The sequence below is a fragment of the Ambystoma mexicanum genome, chromosome 2p, assembly GCF_040938575.1.
Source record: "Ambystoma mexicanum isolate Mex_15411 chromosome 2p, UKY_AmexF1_1, whole genome shotgun sequence".
NCBI lineage: Eukaryota > Metazoa > Chordata > Amphibia > Caudata > Ambystomatidae > Ambystoma > Ambystoma mexicanum.
In genome coordinates this window covers 986,625,068-986,645,034 of record NC_090923.1, presented here as the reverse complement: position 1 = coordinate 986,645,034, position 19,967 = coordinate 986,625,068, and the positions used below count along the sequence as shown (strand labels likewise).

The 19,967-nt window shown below is 45.9% G+C and overlaps 1 protein-coding gene across 2 annotated transcripts in view; it reads left to right on the top strand.

Moving 5' to 3' along the window:
• The window catches only part of LOC138566995 (serine/threonine-protein kinase D3-like), a 441,766-nt gene that overhangs the window by 326,692 nt on the left and 95,107 nt on the right, over positions 1-19,967 (top strand). For both annotated transcript variants that reach the window (XM_069644794.1, XM_069644795.1), the window contains one exon: positions 18,738-18,821. In XM_069644794.1, the coding sequence (XP_069500895.1) occupies positions 18,738-18,821 (84 nt within the window). The remainder of the gene's footprint in view (positions 1-18,737; positions 18,822-19,967) is intronic.

Here is a 19,967-nt window from a genome sequence, read left to right as displayed (position 1 = left end):
GAGCAAGATGGAGGACTAGACCATACCACAACAAGTGCAGGGAGTTGGAGAGACCTCATAGTGGGAGGGAGACCTAGGTGCACCCATTCTCATGAGGGCCCTAATGGAGGCTAATGAGAGAGATGGGAGCGTCCTAGGTTGAACCATCTATTCATTGTTCCTAGTGGCAAAGTATCTCTGCTTCTCAGATTGTGTGGCTGCTTTTACCGTGGGCCTCTATTGAGTGCCTCACGTTGATATTCCTCTGAAATTTCTCTTGTAGCCTTATGTGCTGGAGTGTCACTAAAAACCACTCGGACACCTGAAGCTATTCCAAGGGTGTTTATTGTCAGATGTATACAGAGGAAGGTTTGAATGAAATTGCTGTGAGTTAATGGTTAACTGAGTTTTATAAGTTGGCACTGGTGCTGTCTATCTCTCTCTCTCTCTCCTTTTCCTTGGGTTACCCCCACTGTTGTCTAAGCATCTGCAACCCCCCTTTAGTGCTAAGTCTCGGTAACCCCTACTATCATTCACTTTGGCTAAGGCTGCTGGGGTTTCCCTGAGGCATTGGCTCACTGACTCTCGATGGCCCTCTAACTGTACCTCTCCTAGCCCCAGTTAGAGGTTAAGGAATCCTGCCTTGCACTCGCCCTGTTGGAATCACCACCACTCAGGAGGCACAGTTTCACATTGCCCTTCTACTGAGCATCCTTCTCTTTAATCCTCTAACCCCTGATCTACCACTCTACCTTGCTATCTCCACCCTTAGATGTTATCCTCCCTCCTCCTCTTACTTTTCTCCTTTTTCAACTCCTCCCCTCATGGCTCCTCTCCTTTCCAAACATGCATTTCTCCTTTTCCCCTCTATGACCATTTGTCTTCTTTGCTACTACTACTACTTTGCTACTACTCCTCTGTTCCACTCTTGCCACCTTACCACCTCTTCTACTCTCCTCCTGCTGCTACTACCACAACCTACCACTACTAGCAACTCTCCTCCTACCGCTTCTCCACTACTAACACTCCTCACTTACTATTGCTCTTCTGCTAGTACCACTTCTTCTCTCATACCACTCTTCTTGTACTACCACCTCACTACTACTACCACCTCTCCACTTCTGTGACTACTACTGCCTCTCTGCCACCTCTTCTACCACTACCTTTCCCTCGCATCACTGCTACTATCTACCACAACTACTACCTGCCACCCCTACTGCCACTCACTACTACTCCCTCCCACTCCCCTCACTAATACTACCTCTCACTAACTCTTTCTTCTTACCACCACTCCCGCTCTCTACTGCTATCGCCCTTTTGCTGCTAACACTACCACTAGCTACTACTACCTCCTACGGCCACTACTTCACTCTCTCCTCTCACTCACCTACTCTGCAACACCCCTCTCTCCAACCACCTCCTCACTCTCCATTCTTCTGCTTGTATCTTGGTGCTCCTCCTTCCACTTCTGACCTCAACCTTGTAACTCACAAACTTCCTGTTACCAATTACCTCCTTAAATGTCCCTCCCTCTCCCAGGATTGGTTAGCTTTCCTTAGCCAGTCCACTTAACTATTTGGAATGTTTGTTTGAGGGGGGGGACTTCAAAAAGGGGCCTAAGCCCTGTCCACTTAGATGCGGACTTGCTGCATATAGGGCCTGGAAATGAATAACAGTCCATAGGTTACTGTTGTCCCCTGCTGCTATGGCCTTGCCATAGGCCCTCTTTAAATTTTTCCAATGTCTGGTAGTTAGTGGTTTCCCCTTATGCATGGGCTCGGGTTGGTGTTGTCAGCTGGAGCCGCACTCATTGCCATGAACCTCTGGCAACCCGTGGGTTTCCTACTGTATCTCTCACCTCACTGGTTCCGCCCCTCCTCTTCTCTGCCTACGGCACACAAATGCTGCCTCCATGTATGGCGTCCTGCTGGCTGCCACATCAGCTTGTTTCTTTGCTCAGTGTCCTGCTGCGTCCCTTGGTGCGCCACCAGCCTCTGTCTATCCCCCCAGGTATCATCCGATGACTCAGGATCAAACCCTGGGGGGCATGTCCTCTGCATCTACTGTCCCAAAGTCCCAGTGTAATGAAGGATCGGGAGGGGGATTGCCAGCCTGCACTCTGACACCCAGAGAGGTGTTAGAGGTATGGATCCCCCCTCCCTCTCTTGACAGTTAGGATACATTTACACTCACACTTTAGCTTTGTTTCCTGAGTCCGGACTCCCTTTGCCAGAATCCCTGGGGTCAGTTGATTTTGTAATCACTAGTGCACAACCTCAAGTGCTGTTTTGAAGCCTGGTAAGGCCTTTTCAGGTTTGGGTTAGGCATTTGGTGTGATACACTGTTCCATGAATAGTAGTACCCTTAATGATCACAGGTATGTGCAGTAGCACCTGGAGCGTACCAAGTGCTGGATGGGATTACCATAACAACTAAGTACGGCCCAAATAACCAGAAAGACTCAAAGAAAATGGCAAAGTACTACTTTATTATAATTTCAATAAAGCAAGGAAATCTGGCAAGCATAACAAGCCACAGTTTACTCACTCTCAGATACATTTCCATTACACAAAGGCTTTATACCTCAATATGCGTCAGCTATGACATCATCATAGGTGGCAAATAGTAAAAACCTATCGTAAAAACCTATCGGGAGGAGGGATTGGTTAAGGGAACATATATACCTATAGCTTATTCAAGTGTTAGTAACATTATTGGCTTCCCTTTATCTGTTAGGCATGCCTAAAAAAACCTGTAACTACATATAATACAGATAATAGTAGAATTACAGCAGCGGATTGGCTTCTACATCAGTGTATAGTCCACACTGATTGGTTGGCATCCTTTTCCAACCTTGAACATTTGGCTTGTTAGCAGAATGTAAGCAAAACTAAAGCCAGGTGCGGGGAACAACTTCAGACAACTGCCCACTTGGCCAATTAGCCTTACCATCTCTCATCAGTTAGGCCCTGAGCCAAGACCTCTTCTTTGTAGTTGACCTTGCTGACTGTTCTCTTCTCCATAACTTTTAAGGGAGTGAAGGTACATTGCTATCTTCATCTGGAGCATTATGAATAGACCTTGTTTTCTTGTCTTGCACCACATGTGAGGAGACCATGATTTGTCATGTTATCCTCCTATTTAGTGCTATTTGATTCAATTGTACTGGGTGCTATTACTCTTCTCAGCCTCTGGAGAATTGGTTGCTCCGTCTTGCATATACTTTCTTTACTTTTAATTGTCCAACACTCGGCACTCGCAAATGTTTACTCCTTTGCCTAATCTAAGAGAAATATGTCTTATGTACATGGCTTATCCTCTTCGACTCCTTTTGTACTTTGTAGTTGCTTCTCACTGTGGCATCCTTGAACCTTAGCCAAACAAAAATTATTTGATCTTGCATGAATCTGTATTGCAGTGCGTGTCAGCTCTACAGCGTTAGGGCCTCATTACACGGTAGGCTATTAGCGCCATGGCTCATGCCGGTAAAATACCGGCACCGCCTTGGCGGAAAGGGGATTTACCGCCCCATCCCAAGGTTGGAGGGGCGGTAAATCCCCCTTCCGCCATTGCCCTTCCCCATTCCCATTTCTGCCCCATAGGGCTCAATGGGAATGGGGAAGGCGCTAATTACGGCACCGCAATTTAGCAGTGCCGTAATTAGCTCCGAGGTCCCTTAGCGGGTTGGTATTTAACGCCTGCAAAAAGCAGGCGTTAAAACTCCAACCCGCTAAGGGACCTCGTAGTAAGGCGGCAGGGATTTACCGGTACCGGTATTTTACCGGTACCGGTAAATCCCTACCGCCTACCGTGTAATGAGGTCCATAGTCTCTCTCCATACGAAACCTGATGTCCATCTTCTCAACACGGCTGCTTTACCGGTGTTATATTTTCTACTGTAGCAAGCTTCTATATGTCTCATCTACCTTGCTTTTCTGCGTGTATACATCTATTGCATTTCTTCTTACTTTTTTTCTCAGTATATATGATTTCTTTGTATCGACATGTTCATTTACTTTGTTCCTTCAGTTACATCTTTATTCTTTGAGTATTCGTATATCGTTTCAGTGCGTCCTCGTCTCTTCTCTTCGTGACTTCACTTTACGCCTGCCAAACTTCACTTATAGTTCTTCTACATCCAGTGGTGCCTGCAGACTTCCTTCTACCACTTCAGTTTGAGGGCACATTCAATACAGTTGTCTGAGTGCATAACATCTTTCATATCTTCGATGCGGTATTGGGATGATATCAGGTGTCATACACAGTGCTTTCTTGCTGCTCTTCCAATATGATGAAGGTGAGGGGGGCCTCCATGAGTGAGATGTACATCTCTACAAATACAGTGCTCTTTAATCTTGATCTGTAATATGATTGTCTAGGCCAAAGATCCCCTTCTCTTTTAAATACTAATAAGGGCTCCATTTCATTGAAAACCTGGGATCAAATCTGTATGCTGGATTTTCCTCCCTTGCCCGCCTTCTGGCACTGCTATCAAATCTAGCATCTTGCTGAAAGGCTCACTCGCTGGTGTAGATAGGTCTTGGCCAAAGTGCTGATTAATTAATGCCATGTCTGTTCTAATCAGTGCTATACCTTTTCCAAATTTTGCTGTGGAGAATTGCCTTGATAGTTTGTTTGTTTCCAACACTTGGTTCTCCATGGGTTTTATCACTATCTTCCCCTGTTACTCCTACATGATTACTGTATTAGATAACTGAACAGGATGTCCCGAATAGAAGATGAACGGTGGGGGGGCGGCACTTGCTGCAATCTTTCATCATAGGTGGATGTTATTGAATTTCCATCCACTTTTTTGTCATGATGAGGTTAAAATTAGGTTTTTAATACTACTAGGACTGTTTTGTGCTACTAGCTGCTTGGCCTATCCGGCAACTTTCTTTATATGTTTGAGGTCTTCTTGTCTACACAAGCATTTGATTTAAAAAAGAAAACCCATTCCTGGTGATTTTAACATTTGGTACGATTGAGGGTCAGCCACTGGTTCAGTAAAATTAAAAGATCTGATATCAGTGCATCTTCTGTATTATATAACATCTTCCATATCTCATTTTAAAGGATATCATTTAGATGTGATATTTGCTATGGTTCTGGACTCCAAAGATTCGGATAATATTCCTTTCACATGTAGAGGCCATTTTGTGAGGGTGCTTTAACTGTATGCAGAATGTCCCTTAGCCGCCCCTTTGTGTGGTAATGTGGGTCCCAATCTTTCTCGATGTAAAAGGATGCTCCAGTGATCTCTTGTGTTGATTCTCTTAATAATGTCAATTAGTGTTTCTGTCTGCTTGTGACGCAGTAGCCCCTCTTTGTTGACTAAATACCCATATGTTTTCCAACCTATGGTGCTCGACCTCTCTCAAGTCACTCAAGCTGGACTATAGAAAGAAAAAAAAGTACAACATGGCTGACTCCTGGGCCTCTTCAAGGGCTGCACTCCTCTGTTACAAGAAATTAGTTTTTAGTGGAAAGGCTGTCTTTGTTTAGGATAAAGTTATCCAGGCTTGCAATAGACCTAACAAGCTCTTTAAAGTAGTTAATTCTCCTACGAATCCTGTCTGTTTAGACTGCCCAATGCATCCATCCTGCCAAAAAGTAAATGAGATCAATACCTTCCTTTTGTACAAATTATGATCATTCAAGGTGATATTAAATCTGAAAAGACTTCAATCCTCCCAGGGCTGGAAGCTAGGCCTACAAAACCTGTGTTCCGTTTTCAGGCTATCCAAACTGAAGCAGTTTTTTCCCTAATCCAGAGATTGAAGCAAACTTGCAAACTGGAAGATGTCGTGCTGGCTCTTGTAGCATTCCAGCACGCAGATAATTTAGCTGCCTCTATTAATAATGTTGTAAATCTGTCTGTTTTGAAAGAAGTGATTGTGTCACCTCTTTTTAAAAATTCTCTCTGTATCCAGCAATATCGAATAATAACTGTCCTATTTCTGGTCTGACATGAAGGGGCATGCTTTTAGAGAAAGTGGGCATTTCTCAACTGCTTAAGTTTTTGAACATATTCCAGTCAGGTTTTTGACTTCGACATGGCACTAAGTCAGCTCTAACCATGGTGTGGTAAGATACTTTGGTAAACGCAGACGAGGAGTACCTTTCTCTCCTAATGACGTTGGACCTCTCCGCAGATTTGATGCAGTTGACATGAGATTCTCCTGGCACGTTTGGGAACTTTGGTCGGACACTGCCCTTGATTGCTTTTGCTCCTTCATTACTGGTAGATCCCAGAGAGTGTATTTGAGGTCCTCTCTGTTAGATTCTAGGTCTGTGTCCTGTGGTATTCCCTTTTACCTAACCTTTTTTCTGTGTATTTTTTATATACTCACGATGCGCCCAGCAATTTGTTCTGACCGGATAGGAGGATATTGTTGGCAGGGGCTGGGCCCCATGTTGGTAAACGTATTTTGTGCTGCACTTGCTTCTCTAAGATGTTGGCAGCTGTGGCACGCACACAGAGGCATACCTTGGACACTAGCTTTGCCATTGATGCATTTTGTGAATTCGGGAACCCTGCTTGGGGTTCATACAGTCTGCACATGCCTTCCTTGGGGACGCCCAGGCTGATGGCTGCAGGAATGGCCTTCGTAAGATGATGAAGAGTCGTGCTGCGATCTGCCTCCGACCTCTCAGTCACGTCTCACCTCAACTCGCAGCACCGGAGGGTCGGGCTGAGGTTTCCTGTATGGCAACTTTGAGCACTCAACCACTGTGGGTTTCTACCTCACAAGTTACCGGGTCTTCTCATCCGCCTCTCGCAGCTCCCTGTCCCCGGTGACTGTCACTGCTCGGGGGCTTGCTTCCTCCCTTTGTGTCCTGTTTTCCACTCTGCCTCTGTTTTTGTGCTTGTTTGGCAACGGCCCATCGGTCACGTTCTTAGACGGCGCACACTTCCTTCCTGCCATCCCTGGATGAAGACATGTTTCGGACCCATGAGCCAAAACACTGGACGATAGAGAGCCGGAAGTGTATACCATTGGGGAGAGGGCATTTTTGTGTTTTAATTATTTGTTTTTCTATATATAGGAAGTGTTAGTTATGCTCTTCGCCGTGTGTTGTGTTATTTGTCAACTTTTCATCTCAGTGTTCTGAAATTCAAAAGGCAAAGAAAGGATGCTTGGATACTTTCTTTGTTAGGAAGACACCGATATAATCTCCCCACTCATAATGGAGATAGTGTGAACCACCCATGTATATTTTCTAGAGCACCAGCTGATCTGTTGTGATGCTTAATGTGTTGCTTTGCTGCCCTCTAGCGAGCTAGGAGAGCTTACGGGCACAACTTGCAAAACAACAGCAGTCTTAGTATCGGTGCAAAGAAGGTGCCAGAGTATTGCTTTTTGATGGGAACAGCTCCCCCCTCGCCCCCCCCCCACACCGCTTGTCATTTCACCGAAATGCCGGTGGTAACAGAAGTGACATTGCACGACCCTTGACATCCGATGACATCACCGGTAGTGATGTAATTTGACCCCAACCTCAAGTGACATCACAGGAAGCTTAGGAACACGACTTTTCACCCCTTGACAAAACAGGAAGTGGCATCACATAGCATTGTTTCTAAGTACACTACAAAATATATGATTATGATATCACTGTAAAGTGATATACATTTCATGCAAGACTGTATCACCATATGTATGTTAATCAGTGCGTATAGGCCCATATTACCAAATTACTTTGAATGCAAGCAGACGACCAAAGCCAAACGATAGTGGTGTGTTATACAGCACTTACACTTGAGCGTTTCATATATAACAAATATACCTACAATATCACCCAACCTGTGCTGGTACTCATTTATCAACCTCAGCAGGATTAAAGGCTGAGTTGCCCTTGCCGGGAGACGAATCTGCAACCTGAGCGATCAACCCACTGAGCTATTTTACCAGCTATAGCTATCATAAAACCAGCCACTCCAGAAACAAAGAGCCACATGCTGCTGGCCACAGCCCATGAGCCTCAATTAAAAAAAAAAAAATTTTTGTTTTTAAAAAAATCTTTTTTTTACGGGTAGCAAGGGAGACCTCAGGGGTCGCAAGTGTGACCCCTTGCGACCCCTAAATGACATCCCTGCCCCCCTCCCCGCAGACCCCTACTCTACCCCTTTTCCTTTGTCCTTTTATTTTTACCAGAAAAAGAAAAACAAGCATTGGCAATGCCAACAGTTTGGACTTTTGTGTAAGCATGGGAAAAGCACCTGCCAGGCACAGCTGTAGTGGTATTAACTGGCCCTTAATAGTAGCAGGTGCCCAATGGTGCGAGTACCTGGGCATCTAATAACAGGGCCTGGCAAATGCCTAATACTCATATGCAAGCCGAAACTGTTGGCTTTGCCAATGCTTGTTTTTATCAGGACTTCAGTGAAGGATACCCATAGTGCTTATAAATCGAGTGGATGAAAGCAGACCTGGAAGACATGTGTATTGCACCAGTAGTGGTTTGCGGTTCCATTTAAGTGAGTACCTCTCCGAAGACTGCTTTGAAAAAACACTGGCAGGCACTTTGAGTGCAACGTTTGATTTTAAGGCTTTATTACAGCGATCCATGAGGGTAAGAAAATAACCAAACAGCGCCTACAAACTGTGTGTTCCATTTCTCCCAATCTGTACTACAATGCAGTAGTTTTGGCTTATGGGTGGGGCATGTGCCACCTAATAGCGCAAACTAAAAAGTTCCCCAGCACTGATGCCTTTACATCTATGCTATTCCAACGTCGCTGTAAGGACATGTCACTGAAAGACTGGTAGCAACATAACAGGAAAGGAGGTGTGAGCAGAGAGAGTTGGGGGAGGGGCCCATTAGCACTAGGAGCTGTGGGCATGCAGGAAGAAGTGTTGATCGGTGGCGGGGGCAGAGAAAATCACCAGCAGAATCATGCACTGCATTTTGTGCACCAGTTTGAGTGACATCCTTTCCCTCAGTTTATTGTAGTCGCATTGTTATGCAAAGTTTGTAGTTCCCACTTCTGTCTAGGGGTGTCTGGCGTGTGCTTTCCCTGTTTGGACAACTTGGATAGGTATCCCCCCGCCCCCACTACATGGGCTCTTCCGGGTAGGATTCTCGCTTCCCCACCTGATGACCACTGCAACCCTAGTCTGAGCTCCAACCTTATCTTTATGCATGCGAATTAGGGATCCTCCACTTTTGATACACACCCGCAAGGTTGCAAGGTTAGTGGGTGTGCTGTAGACGGGGCCATACTGCAACTTCTGTGCTACCCTTACAGTGTAACTGGAACCATGTGGTGCTTGCTTAGGGGTAGGGTGACCAGATTTTCTAAAAAAAAACCCCGGACGGGCTATGGAAATAGAAGTAGGACTAAAGAAAATACACATTCGACTTTAGTCCTACTTCTGTTTCGTTGGCCCGTTGCGGGGGTCATGGAGGGGGTGTGCTAACAGTCACACACCTCGCATTGGAGGAGAGCGCTGGGGAGGGGAAGGGGGAGGAAATGGGGGCCCATTCTCACAGGAAAAGTTGCGCCGGGACCCGATTTCGGGATTTCGAAATCGGGGCCCGGCAAAAAAAAAAACGGCAAAAAAGGTCTGTAATCAAAACCCCGGACGGGGTTTATAAACTAAAAAAACTCCCGGGACCCCGGGACGTCAGGTGATTTCCCCGGACTGTCCCGGGAAAACCCGGACGTCTGGTCACCCTACTTAGGGGGCATAGCTTATAAATGGGCCCCGGATGTTTTGCAGCAAGTCGGTTTCTCAGTGAAACCCTGTGGCCAGAATGAATGCTGCTCTCTGATATCTCCATGCTTCCTATGGAGGAAGTCTGGCGAAATGCCTTCGAACCGCAAGTACTCCCAGATAGGCTCATTGCGAGTATGGCGGTGCGATACAAATGGAGGTAATGCAGTGGTAATTCCATCAAAGCTTCATTAACGCTGAATGCCCGCACCACCAAACTACGAGTTTGGTGGTAGGGAGGTAGTATTACCTCCAACTAAAAGTTGGCACTAAAACGTTATCCCTACTGCCAATAATTACCATAGCGGAACAACTGTCGGAGCTAATTGTGCCAAAATCCCTATGGAGTTATGTGGAAATGGGGACTTACACCGCCTCCCGCTACTTGTAATCCTGTTGTAAATTTGCTGGACCATGTGGCGTTAAAGGCTATTCCATTTGGCAGTATTTGCGCAGATTATTACAGCCGGAACACTGTCAATCTTGTAACGAAGCCTGTAGACTTCTCCTAGGTCATAAGTGTATTAAAGATCTGAAAACAACCTATAGCTCCTGACCTTTACCCAGCACTTGATTTACAGTGATGAGTCTCTACTAATCCAGTGGGCTCGTGCTGTCTTTAGAGTGACACATTGAACCCATGAATTTCTGCCGTCATTCACAGTTTGCTCTGTAAACCGGTTGCACTGACCATCCATCTTTCAGATTCCTGCACCAGTTAACGGGGCTACCTCTCAGCCAAACTATCCTCCCAACACTTTCTTGCAAAAATATGATAAGATAATGGAGCGGGTTGCTCACTGCTGAGATCTGTGCGTGATCTTTAGGTCGCAGGTTTGAATCCCAGCAAGGTTGACTCTGCATTTTATTCTTCCACGAATGATAACATAAGTACCAACTTCGATTGGGTAGTAATAATGCACCCACACCCCTTAGTATTTAATTTTATTTCATTTAATTGTTTTTTTATAATGTGCCTAATACCGTACCTGAGTTCGGTTTCTAAGCGTGGATCTGGGATTTGAACCTCTGTTGCTCAGCGTGGTCTTGCTTCCAAGACCAGCACGTTGCCCCTGTGCTATCCTCCGTCTGTGCTATGGTCTTATGTACTGTTCTGGACAGGCAGGCATAGTGACATTTTCAGTGCAATGTGAAAATAGAGATGCTGGGCTGTGATTGCAGTTTCAGACATTTTCAGGTGTTTCAAACCTTGTCCTAGTTTTACACATTTATTCCAAAATTAAAGACATGTTTTTGCTGAATCTAGGGGCCTCATTACGAAGTATGCGGTAGAGGGATAACAGGGCCGGTAGAGATGCCGGCCCCGTTATCCCTCTACCGCCCCATTACGAGGTCTCCTCGCGGGACCTGCGACCAGGCGTCCTTAGCGGGTCCCGCGAGCAGACTAGGATGCAAACAATGGGCCCGTCATTAACGGGCCCATTGTTTGCATCCTCCCCATTCCCATTGAGCCCTATGAGGGGTTGAATGGGAATGGGGATGTACCGGGTCCGGGTTCCCGGGAAGGGGAATTACCAGGCCCTCCAAGGTCGAAATGGCCCGGTACTTCCCCATTCAGGGAACCCGGACCCGGTACCCGGTATACTTGTAAGGAGGCTCTAGGTCTTGGAGAGAGCTCTCGGCAACATTGACCTAGGGCTGCAGAAGGTTTTCACAGTCATTCTTTCATCAGGTATCCTCTCCTCGTAACACTGTACTTAGTCCGTTTTCTATCATGCTGGGATTTTCTGCACAAAACAGAAAGGGAAAGGGAAATGAAGCTGAAAGGTTTGCACCTGCCTCAGTTTATATGCAACAACCATAGTATCATGGATGCTGCTCTGGCTGCTTTAAAAAGGCAATCACAAAACCCATTCATCTGTTTCTCCTGCAGATTCAATAACCCACCTTCACCTCGCCTCTCACCTCATCCCATAGTTCAAAGCCACCTGCCTCTGGCAAACACTACCGTGGGCCGCTATTTGTTGTGGACATTAAGCAGCACTGGCTCTTGAATTACATTTGGTCTTTCTTTCAGCTGTAGTGCTCCTTCAGGCCTGCAGAGGGCGTGCTGCATTGGCTTCAGTGATCCCTCATAGCGGTGGTGCCTTCATCTTGTTTTAGCAGCAGATGAGCAAGAGATTCAGGCACTGCATAGAAGCCTGAAATGCATTTTCTGGGCATTAGGCAAGATATTATGAAGTTTGAATTGCCCCCAAAAATGAAGCTACTCGAGGCAATCATTACAGATACTTTGACGAAAAAGCAACAATGTAGGAAAATAAAAATGTTGAACATCAAGAAGCCTTGTAGCACAGACAATAGTTTGACAGCGTTGGTGAAATATGGATCTGGGCCAGTCCAAAATGCCTTAAATATTATTGAATCTCATTCTGCAAACTAAATATTACCAAATCACATAGTGAAAAGGGCCAATGACCTGGTGTAGATTTTAACATGGGGATGTCATGGACTCAAGCGATTAAAGGACATCTGGGTTAACATCAGCATACTTTTCTGAAGACTTCTTAACCAAAGAAAAATGTATTTCAACCATTTCTTTTCTTCCTCTTGATTTTTCTTTTTACAAAACGTCTTGCTGGAAGGACACTAAGCTCCCTAACTGCCCATGACATCTTACAATGATACAATTTAAGTCTGCTTCCCAGGACAAACGTGTTTTGAAAAGTCACCATGCTTTCTGAGTGGAATGATATGGAGTACAACCCAGCCTCGATCCCATGTCAGCTTCAGCTATGTTTTTTTTAATGAATAAGCTACTGATAAAGTGCTTTTTTAAAAAAAAATGTATTTACTTGTGTTTAATCAAATAAGATTTTTACAAGATCCAAGAAGAAAGAAGAGACAAAACTCACAGAAGGACACGACAAAGGCTTCAAGGTTTTTTGTAGTTTTTGCGTAATTGGTGTAGACACAGGAACAGAAGTTTCAAACGATGAAGGCAAGAAAGAAAGACATTTTCAAAGCGGGGAGTTGTCCGCCGGGTTTGAACGGGCTTTTATATTTTTCATCACTGATTCATGGATCTTTGCCGTGGCTATCGTCCATCTCGTTTTTTCACCCGTGATCAGGCGGTTCCACCATACTTCTTCTTCGATGGAACTCGATTCTGCTAGGAAGGGTGACAAGTAGGCCCCTCTTTCCTGTCTCGTTTGTGGGCAGGTCATCAGAAGATGTCTTAAAGAATCTTGTTGTTGAGTCGAATCTTCGCATAGTCTGCATTTGTTGGAGCCGGAAATTGCCCTAATGGCCAGAATTTCCTGTGTTGGTAGCAGGTTTAATAAAACTCTCATAAAGAACTTCTGCAGCGGTTTATCTGGGAATTTAGCACAATATGCCAGGGCACTTTCAGTTTGTTAAAAGTTGCTGGAAGATGGTTTAGCAATTTGTGCGATACTGCTTTTTCATTCGTAGTGATCCAGTCCTGATTTTCCATTTTTGTTTTAACTCTTTGCGGGTTGCAGATCAAATGTTCCTCACTGCAAGCTATTTCGGCCAGTTTGTTTTTTTGGACTTTCACCCACAAGTTCAGCGTGTTACAGTGCCCAGTTTTAATTTCCTCAGCGATTAGTTGGTATACTGGGAGGCTGTCGGGCATTAGGATTTTCCTAAATAGCTGCATACTGCTTTCCTCAACTGTTGCTGCCAAAGAAAGAAGACCCAGTTCCCGTCTGATTGCGGCAATCGAGGTGGATTTGGGAATGCTTAGGACTGATTTCCATAGGTAACCTTCAGGTTTTGGCCAGAGTACAGCTGGCATGTTCAGAGAGGCATCCATTCCGTAGACCAGGGAGGGGATCACTTTAGCTTTGTGGAATCGAATGGCCCAGAGCAGTGAGAATCGTCCGTATTTCTTATCGATAGCTCGTGTTTGGGCTGTTATGTTTCTCGTTTTGTCCCACAATGTCTTCAGCATTTTCGCCTCCTTTCCCAAGCTGTCAACTAGAACACCCAAGTATTTGAAATGTGTAATGATCTCTAGTTTGATGTTGTCCAGTGCCCAGTGAAGTTTCTCATTTTTCTTTTTAGGAGGTTTTTCCAAAATCAAGATTTAAGTCTTCGACTTGTTGATTTCGCGGTTGTTCTCCTCCATGTAGTGGGCAAGATTGTTTAGCTGGCGCTGTAGACCGATCTGCGTGTGATCTAGTTGTATCAGATCGTCGGCATATAAAATGCGTGATATCGGATGTTTGCCTATTTTTGGAGGGAATTATCTTATCTTAGCCTCAGAGTCTTTGTAATCTCCCAGGAATGCAATAAAGAGTGCTGGAGACAAAGGGCAGCCCTGTTTGACTCCACGTTCGGAAGCTATTTCTTCCGACAAAAGTCCTTGCTGGCTCAGGCGGACCTGTAATTTGGTCTTCGTGTGCAGGGCAATCACCGGCTCCAAAATTGACAGAGGGCAGTTCCAGGCTTTGAGTTTCGACCAGAGCTTCTGTCTGTCTACCTTGTCGAAAGCCTGGGACTGGTCGACAAACGCTAGGAAAACTCTAGGGGCACCTGCCCAGATGTTACATTTTATAATGTTTAGGAGCATGATGCTCACAGAGGTACTGGCGTTTTCTGGAATCCTGTTTGGAACGGGTCAGCACTTGGCGAGGCTCTAGCCCATTTCTCGAATCTTGTGAGCAGTAGAGTTGCGAAAATGTTCTCGATAGTATCCATAAGAGCTACTGGTCGGGAGTTGACAGGATATTCTCTGTTGCCTTTTTTAAAAATCGGGACGACCAGCGCTTGCGTCCAAGAGTCTGGGATTGACTTTGTTTTCATGCACTGGGCAAAGATCTTGCTGATGAAGACTGTCCACTCTTCGGTGTGTTGTTTCAAGTCCATATTGGTCAGGCCGTCAGGGCTGGGAGCTTTAGAGGTTTTGAGTTTCAGTATGACTTTTTTGATGTCGTCCTCATCTGTTACATCGGCTCATGGGGCCTCTGGGTTCGAGTCTGATGTAGGTGTGTGAGTTGTCGGAAAATCAAACAAACTAATCCCGTTTGCCTCAGGGACTGAGTTGGTGAGTCGGTCGTCGGTTTGAAGGTCTGTTTTTTTTATTAGTGCCCAGAAGTCTCAAGAATTCTTGCTATTTAAGGTCCTTAGCATTGCCTCAGCGTCGTTCTGATAGAGGGTTGTCCTATGGTTTTTTCAGCCATGATTTGTATTTCTTTGTCGCTAAGTAGAGGCACACCTTGATTCCTCGGTGTTAAGAGATCTGGACACTCTTTTCAATTTTCTCAGGAGTCTCCTTTTCGTTACCACAGCTTTGTTGTATGTGTGCACCTTTTTTTTGTTTGTTTTTCCTGCTCCAGTCTGTCCCACTTTGTAGGCTAATAGCAGAGGCAGGTAGTTAGGTCTGGATGTCGTTATTTGGGTAGATGTTCCAGATGTTAAGATGTTGTATTTCTCGGTTAGGTCCGCTACGTCTGTTGCTCTCAATGACTGCAGGGCACAGGTTCCGTTGGCCCCCAGGACTTGCACACCTACTCACCGGACAGTCTGGTTTAGAGTAGGCATGAGACACTGTTAGGGAGATTTTAGAATCTCTCTGTGGGGCGGTTACGACGACCAATCCAGTAGTGTGTGCTCACCGGGTGTCCACAAATACAGTCCAAAACTCTCTCAATGGTAATACGATCTTAGGAGGGGAGGGGGCTATTATCAAAGTACAACTAGGCCCGCACAAGCACACGACAAAGTACACCAGACATAATGTACGGAGAATATGTATATGTTATTTATTGGAAGTGCTGCATTAGGTGAAACACAGTTCAAATGAGCACTACAGGTATGTGAACAGTTAACATTGTATATGTAAACAAAAACCTGTTAGGGGGTTAAGTAAACCCAACTCACTACTAAAGCTAGTGGAGAGACAGTTACACTGAGGTAAAAGCCTGGATGCTTTGTGGGGTTCACTGGGGGAGAGTAGTAGGGTTGTAATAGCTAGGAAGATATGCACAGCCACCTGCTAGTATGTAAAATAAAGTAAATGCACAACTGGGAAGTGAAGAACCCAATTCACCACTTGAACCAGTTGAAAGTAATAGGCACTTTCTCGCACAATTTAGCAACTACTGAAGGTATACTGGGAGTGAAGTGCAGAATTGTTCACAATAAAATTCCTTACAAATTGCAGGTGCCTTTAAAAATACAAAGGTTGCACTAATTAGCGCCAGGACCCCAATGGGTACAAATGGTAAATGGCAGTTCACAGGTAGGTAATTGTTACAGTCAATTATAAGGAGTTTCAGGAGTTGCAAAACATTTCTTCATAGGATTTAATGGGACAACCCAATAGTTCTCCCAGGTTTATGAGGAAAATGTAAGTAAGCTGTACTTAGACGCTACCTTTGCGAGCAAAGTGGCAAAAACCCAGCTAAGCAGTCTGAGAAACCCCACTAGAACAGCACCAGTGGCTCAGAGAAGGATGGCTTCAGTCTGAGGTTCCAGATCACACATGTTATCCAGTTGCAGTCACGGAGCACCACAGGCACTCTGCACCCAGAACCAGAAGACACTGGAAGACGGGAAAAATGGCAGGATCCGGGCCAGAGGACTCTTGGAAAACTACTCACAGTTTTAGTATTGGCGTAACCTGCCCAGGGATCATAGGTGCATAGGGTAGGTTTTCACGTCAGATTGGGCCTGGCTAATAGACAGAAATAGGGGTCTCTGGCAGGTAGGATCAGAGTCCCTAGGTGCGCCTAGGTTTCCAATGAAGAGTCAAATTATGAAGATGGCCCATGGTGAGAAGGGGATACAGGAGCGACAACAGTGTAGAAGCCCCAGCAAACAGATCACAAGCAAATCCAGAATCAGCAAGGCAGCAGGAGGTGATACAAGGTGCTCCTCGATGGAGTAGGTTGAGTTGGACACGCAGCAAGCCACTCATGATCAAGGGAACGCAGCAGACGGGGATCACAACTTCAGTCCAGCAACAACCACAAGGAAAGGAAGGGTTCTAGGAGAGCATTAGCAGTTGCAGGCTTGGAGTTCCAGCACACTGCCGGCTTGGTTATCCACACACATCAGTATACAGCAAGGACTATGGCAGAATTCGGTTGTGCTGCTCACATAATTCCCTACCTACACCAGACTATACCTCAACACCCCTGACAGCAGTGCAGACCTACAACAAATTTGGGCATGCTGAACACAGCAAGTCTCTGGCACTGAAGCCACCCCATCTCCTCTCAGCACCCATTCCCACGCCTGACCGCATAGGTTGCTTTTCTACTGGAGCCTGGCCAGCCCTGCTAAGCCTTATTGGCCAAATGCGCACACGCATCCAAACCTCACTCCAAGACCTCCAACACTCAGGACTTCGATCCTCCAAGGGCGTTCCCACTAACGGCACATTGAGAGTATAACAATGGTAAAATGGTGCTATACAAATGACAAGTACAATACGATACAATACAATACACCACGCTGGAGGGAAGCAGAAGAAGGGTTCAGCACAGATTCTTCCAGCCAGTAGAGACCTCCAAACAATGACCATGCCCAGCCAGAACAGCGGGTCACAGGATCCTCAGCAGCAGCCCATCTAACCAGCAGGCTTCCAGGTAACTTCCAGGACAGTTCCCAACTACAGCCGGGGTTCTCTGTAGTTATGACGCACTCAGGGGCAGGAGCAATGCTGCCCACACCATACAGAATTCAGGCATATACTGAGGCACACACCTAGAGATGTGTATTGATGTGTTTGGGATACCCTCTTACAGCCTTAACTGGGTAACTGACTCACAAAGGGTGCCTGAAGATGACATAGCCAAGAACAACCATTTTGGCCGACCTTTGTTGCAAAGAACCACAAACAAGAACCTGGCTAGATATCAGAGACCCCAACAAACTGACTGACTTTACTAACCCTTTTCCCTTCCTGCTCCTCCTACATAACTGACGCCACTACACAAGATCCTGGACTAGCCACACTCCACATAAACAAACAGAGAACCATTACTATGTCCACATCTAGAGTGAACCACCCACATAGTCCAGAAAACCAACAACAATGCGACTACACCCCAAGATGCCAGATTAGCTTAAAGCTACGACCACCTGTGACTCTGGATCCCTTATGGACACTATCTAACCAGTGCACACGCCCAAACTTCACAAGCACACAGCACACTAACACCAACACAAAACACTACAACACACCAGAGGCACGGAGTCTTATCCATACGGTTACAATGCATGAGGCCTCTCACAATACTACCACATGCAAAACAACACTCACAGACGCCAGTTCCTCGTGGTTCTGAATATCCTCCCACCCTTTTCCCCTCTAACCCTCCATGCCCCTCCCTTCCAGAGCCACCCAAGTGCCTGCAGACTACCCCTGGTGGTAGCGGTGCGCGGTACAAATCAACATAAAATAACATAACAATCAAACAAAGGTAGGCCACAAAACAAAATGCTGGGGTGCAGGACCCTAAAAATGCCACACAGTCAGGATATATATCGGCCTATGGCTCCTAAAGCAGGAAAACGACTAGTGCTTGCTGCCCAAAAATTAAGATGTATAGCTCCCGCGAGCAGAACTTAAGAAACATCTCTAACCTGGTAACCATATGAGCTGCCAAGGGCAGCATATCAAAAATGAGTTGCAGTTGCAGCCCCGCAGTAAACGAAACATTCTTAAAAAACAAAAAGGCTAACAAATGTCAGGGGATTTACCATGTTACACGACAGACCCCCTGCTATGCACATCTGCCCAAACAGACACACGCACAGGATGCTTTTCCCTTTACCCTGCTTGCAATCAGCTTCTGCATTCCTGCATGCGACTGTGAGAATGGCGGGAGGGGCAGTCTGGTGCTCTGCAGGAAGGTATTTCCTTTAACTGAAATGAAAAGTGTGATAAGATAAACTCAATGTGGAACGGTCTCTTGTTAACCCTTCTCACTGCCGCCCCCTTCTGCCCAGCTCCTACCCCTTAAATAAAGGACATGATAGTCTATATACTTGCATTAATTGTGCTGGTGTCTTTTTTTAACAATCTTCTTCTTTTTGCAGATTGTAAATTTAACTGCCACAGACGCTGTGTGCCACTTGTGCCAGATGAATGTGTTGGCGAGAGCACCTCCCCGGAAGCAGAAGGTAGGTGTGGCCAATGAACGGCGAGAATTCAGTGCGCGACCGCTGCCAGAAAGCAATGTGAACATGCTGGGCGGGCGCGAGTTCATGTTTATGTATTTAATGTGGTGAGGAAATCGCGTCAGAAGCCTGGCAGGGAAGAGCGGTAGTGATGACAGAAGAGGAGTATCCAGGTAGAGGAAGGAGGTGGAGGGGATCAGGGAGGTCACCAGTATAGCAAGCCCTTGGGCTGCTGTCCTCAAGCTGATGAGTATCAGGAGTAGTGCTGAAGAGCAGTCAAGTGCTGAGGTGTGGCCAACAACACTGCAAGATGGTCCAGGCGCCACCTAAGCCTACCTTGCCTTATGAGTGTGGCGCTGCTTGTCACCGTCATGGCACTACCTTTTCCTAGAGTGACCCTGCTTCCTATCTGCTGAACACCTTAGTATACCAAATTATATCATGCATCCCTACACTGAGTATGGGAGGTCCACAGGCATCGTTTAATAGCAAAATGCACAGTACACTGCACTCAACTGCACAAGAATACAAGAGTAGACTTATGTTCAAGTTTATGTGGAAGAATTGTGCATGCATGAAAGGTTCGTCTAACACTCTTTAAAGTTGTCCTGATGACATTTGCATATTCTTCAAGCAGTTGTCTTAGCACTGACACAGGTTGCCCCTTTATGCATGCACAGAGGCCTGGCATAGGTACAGTGGGAACAAATTGCTCCTGGCAGTCTGAACAGAGACAAGATGGCCCACTATGCGAGTTGGCACACGCACCCTTCCTGCACACCTCCCCCCTGGCAACTAGTCAGCCAAACCTGGACTCACACACAACCCTCTCCAATGAACTCACCTGGCCATCCTTCACAAGGTACACTCAAACCTGTTTGACACATTGCACCTTTCCTGTGAAAGGCAGAATAGGCTAGCACACAATTGAAAGAGCAAGGCTGTACACAATAGGACCATTTCTATTTCTCTCGATTACTTTAAACACCTGCTCCCAAATTCACACATGCCCATCTTTCTGATTTTTATAAAAGTTATACGTTGCTGGCCTGCTTCCTGTTGCAGTTTGCCAAATGCTGTTGACTCCCACTAAGCACTGCCTAAGTTGTATGAAGACTGCCTAAGGAGAAGGACCCTGATACCCTGACA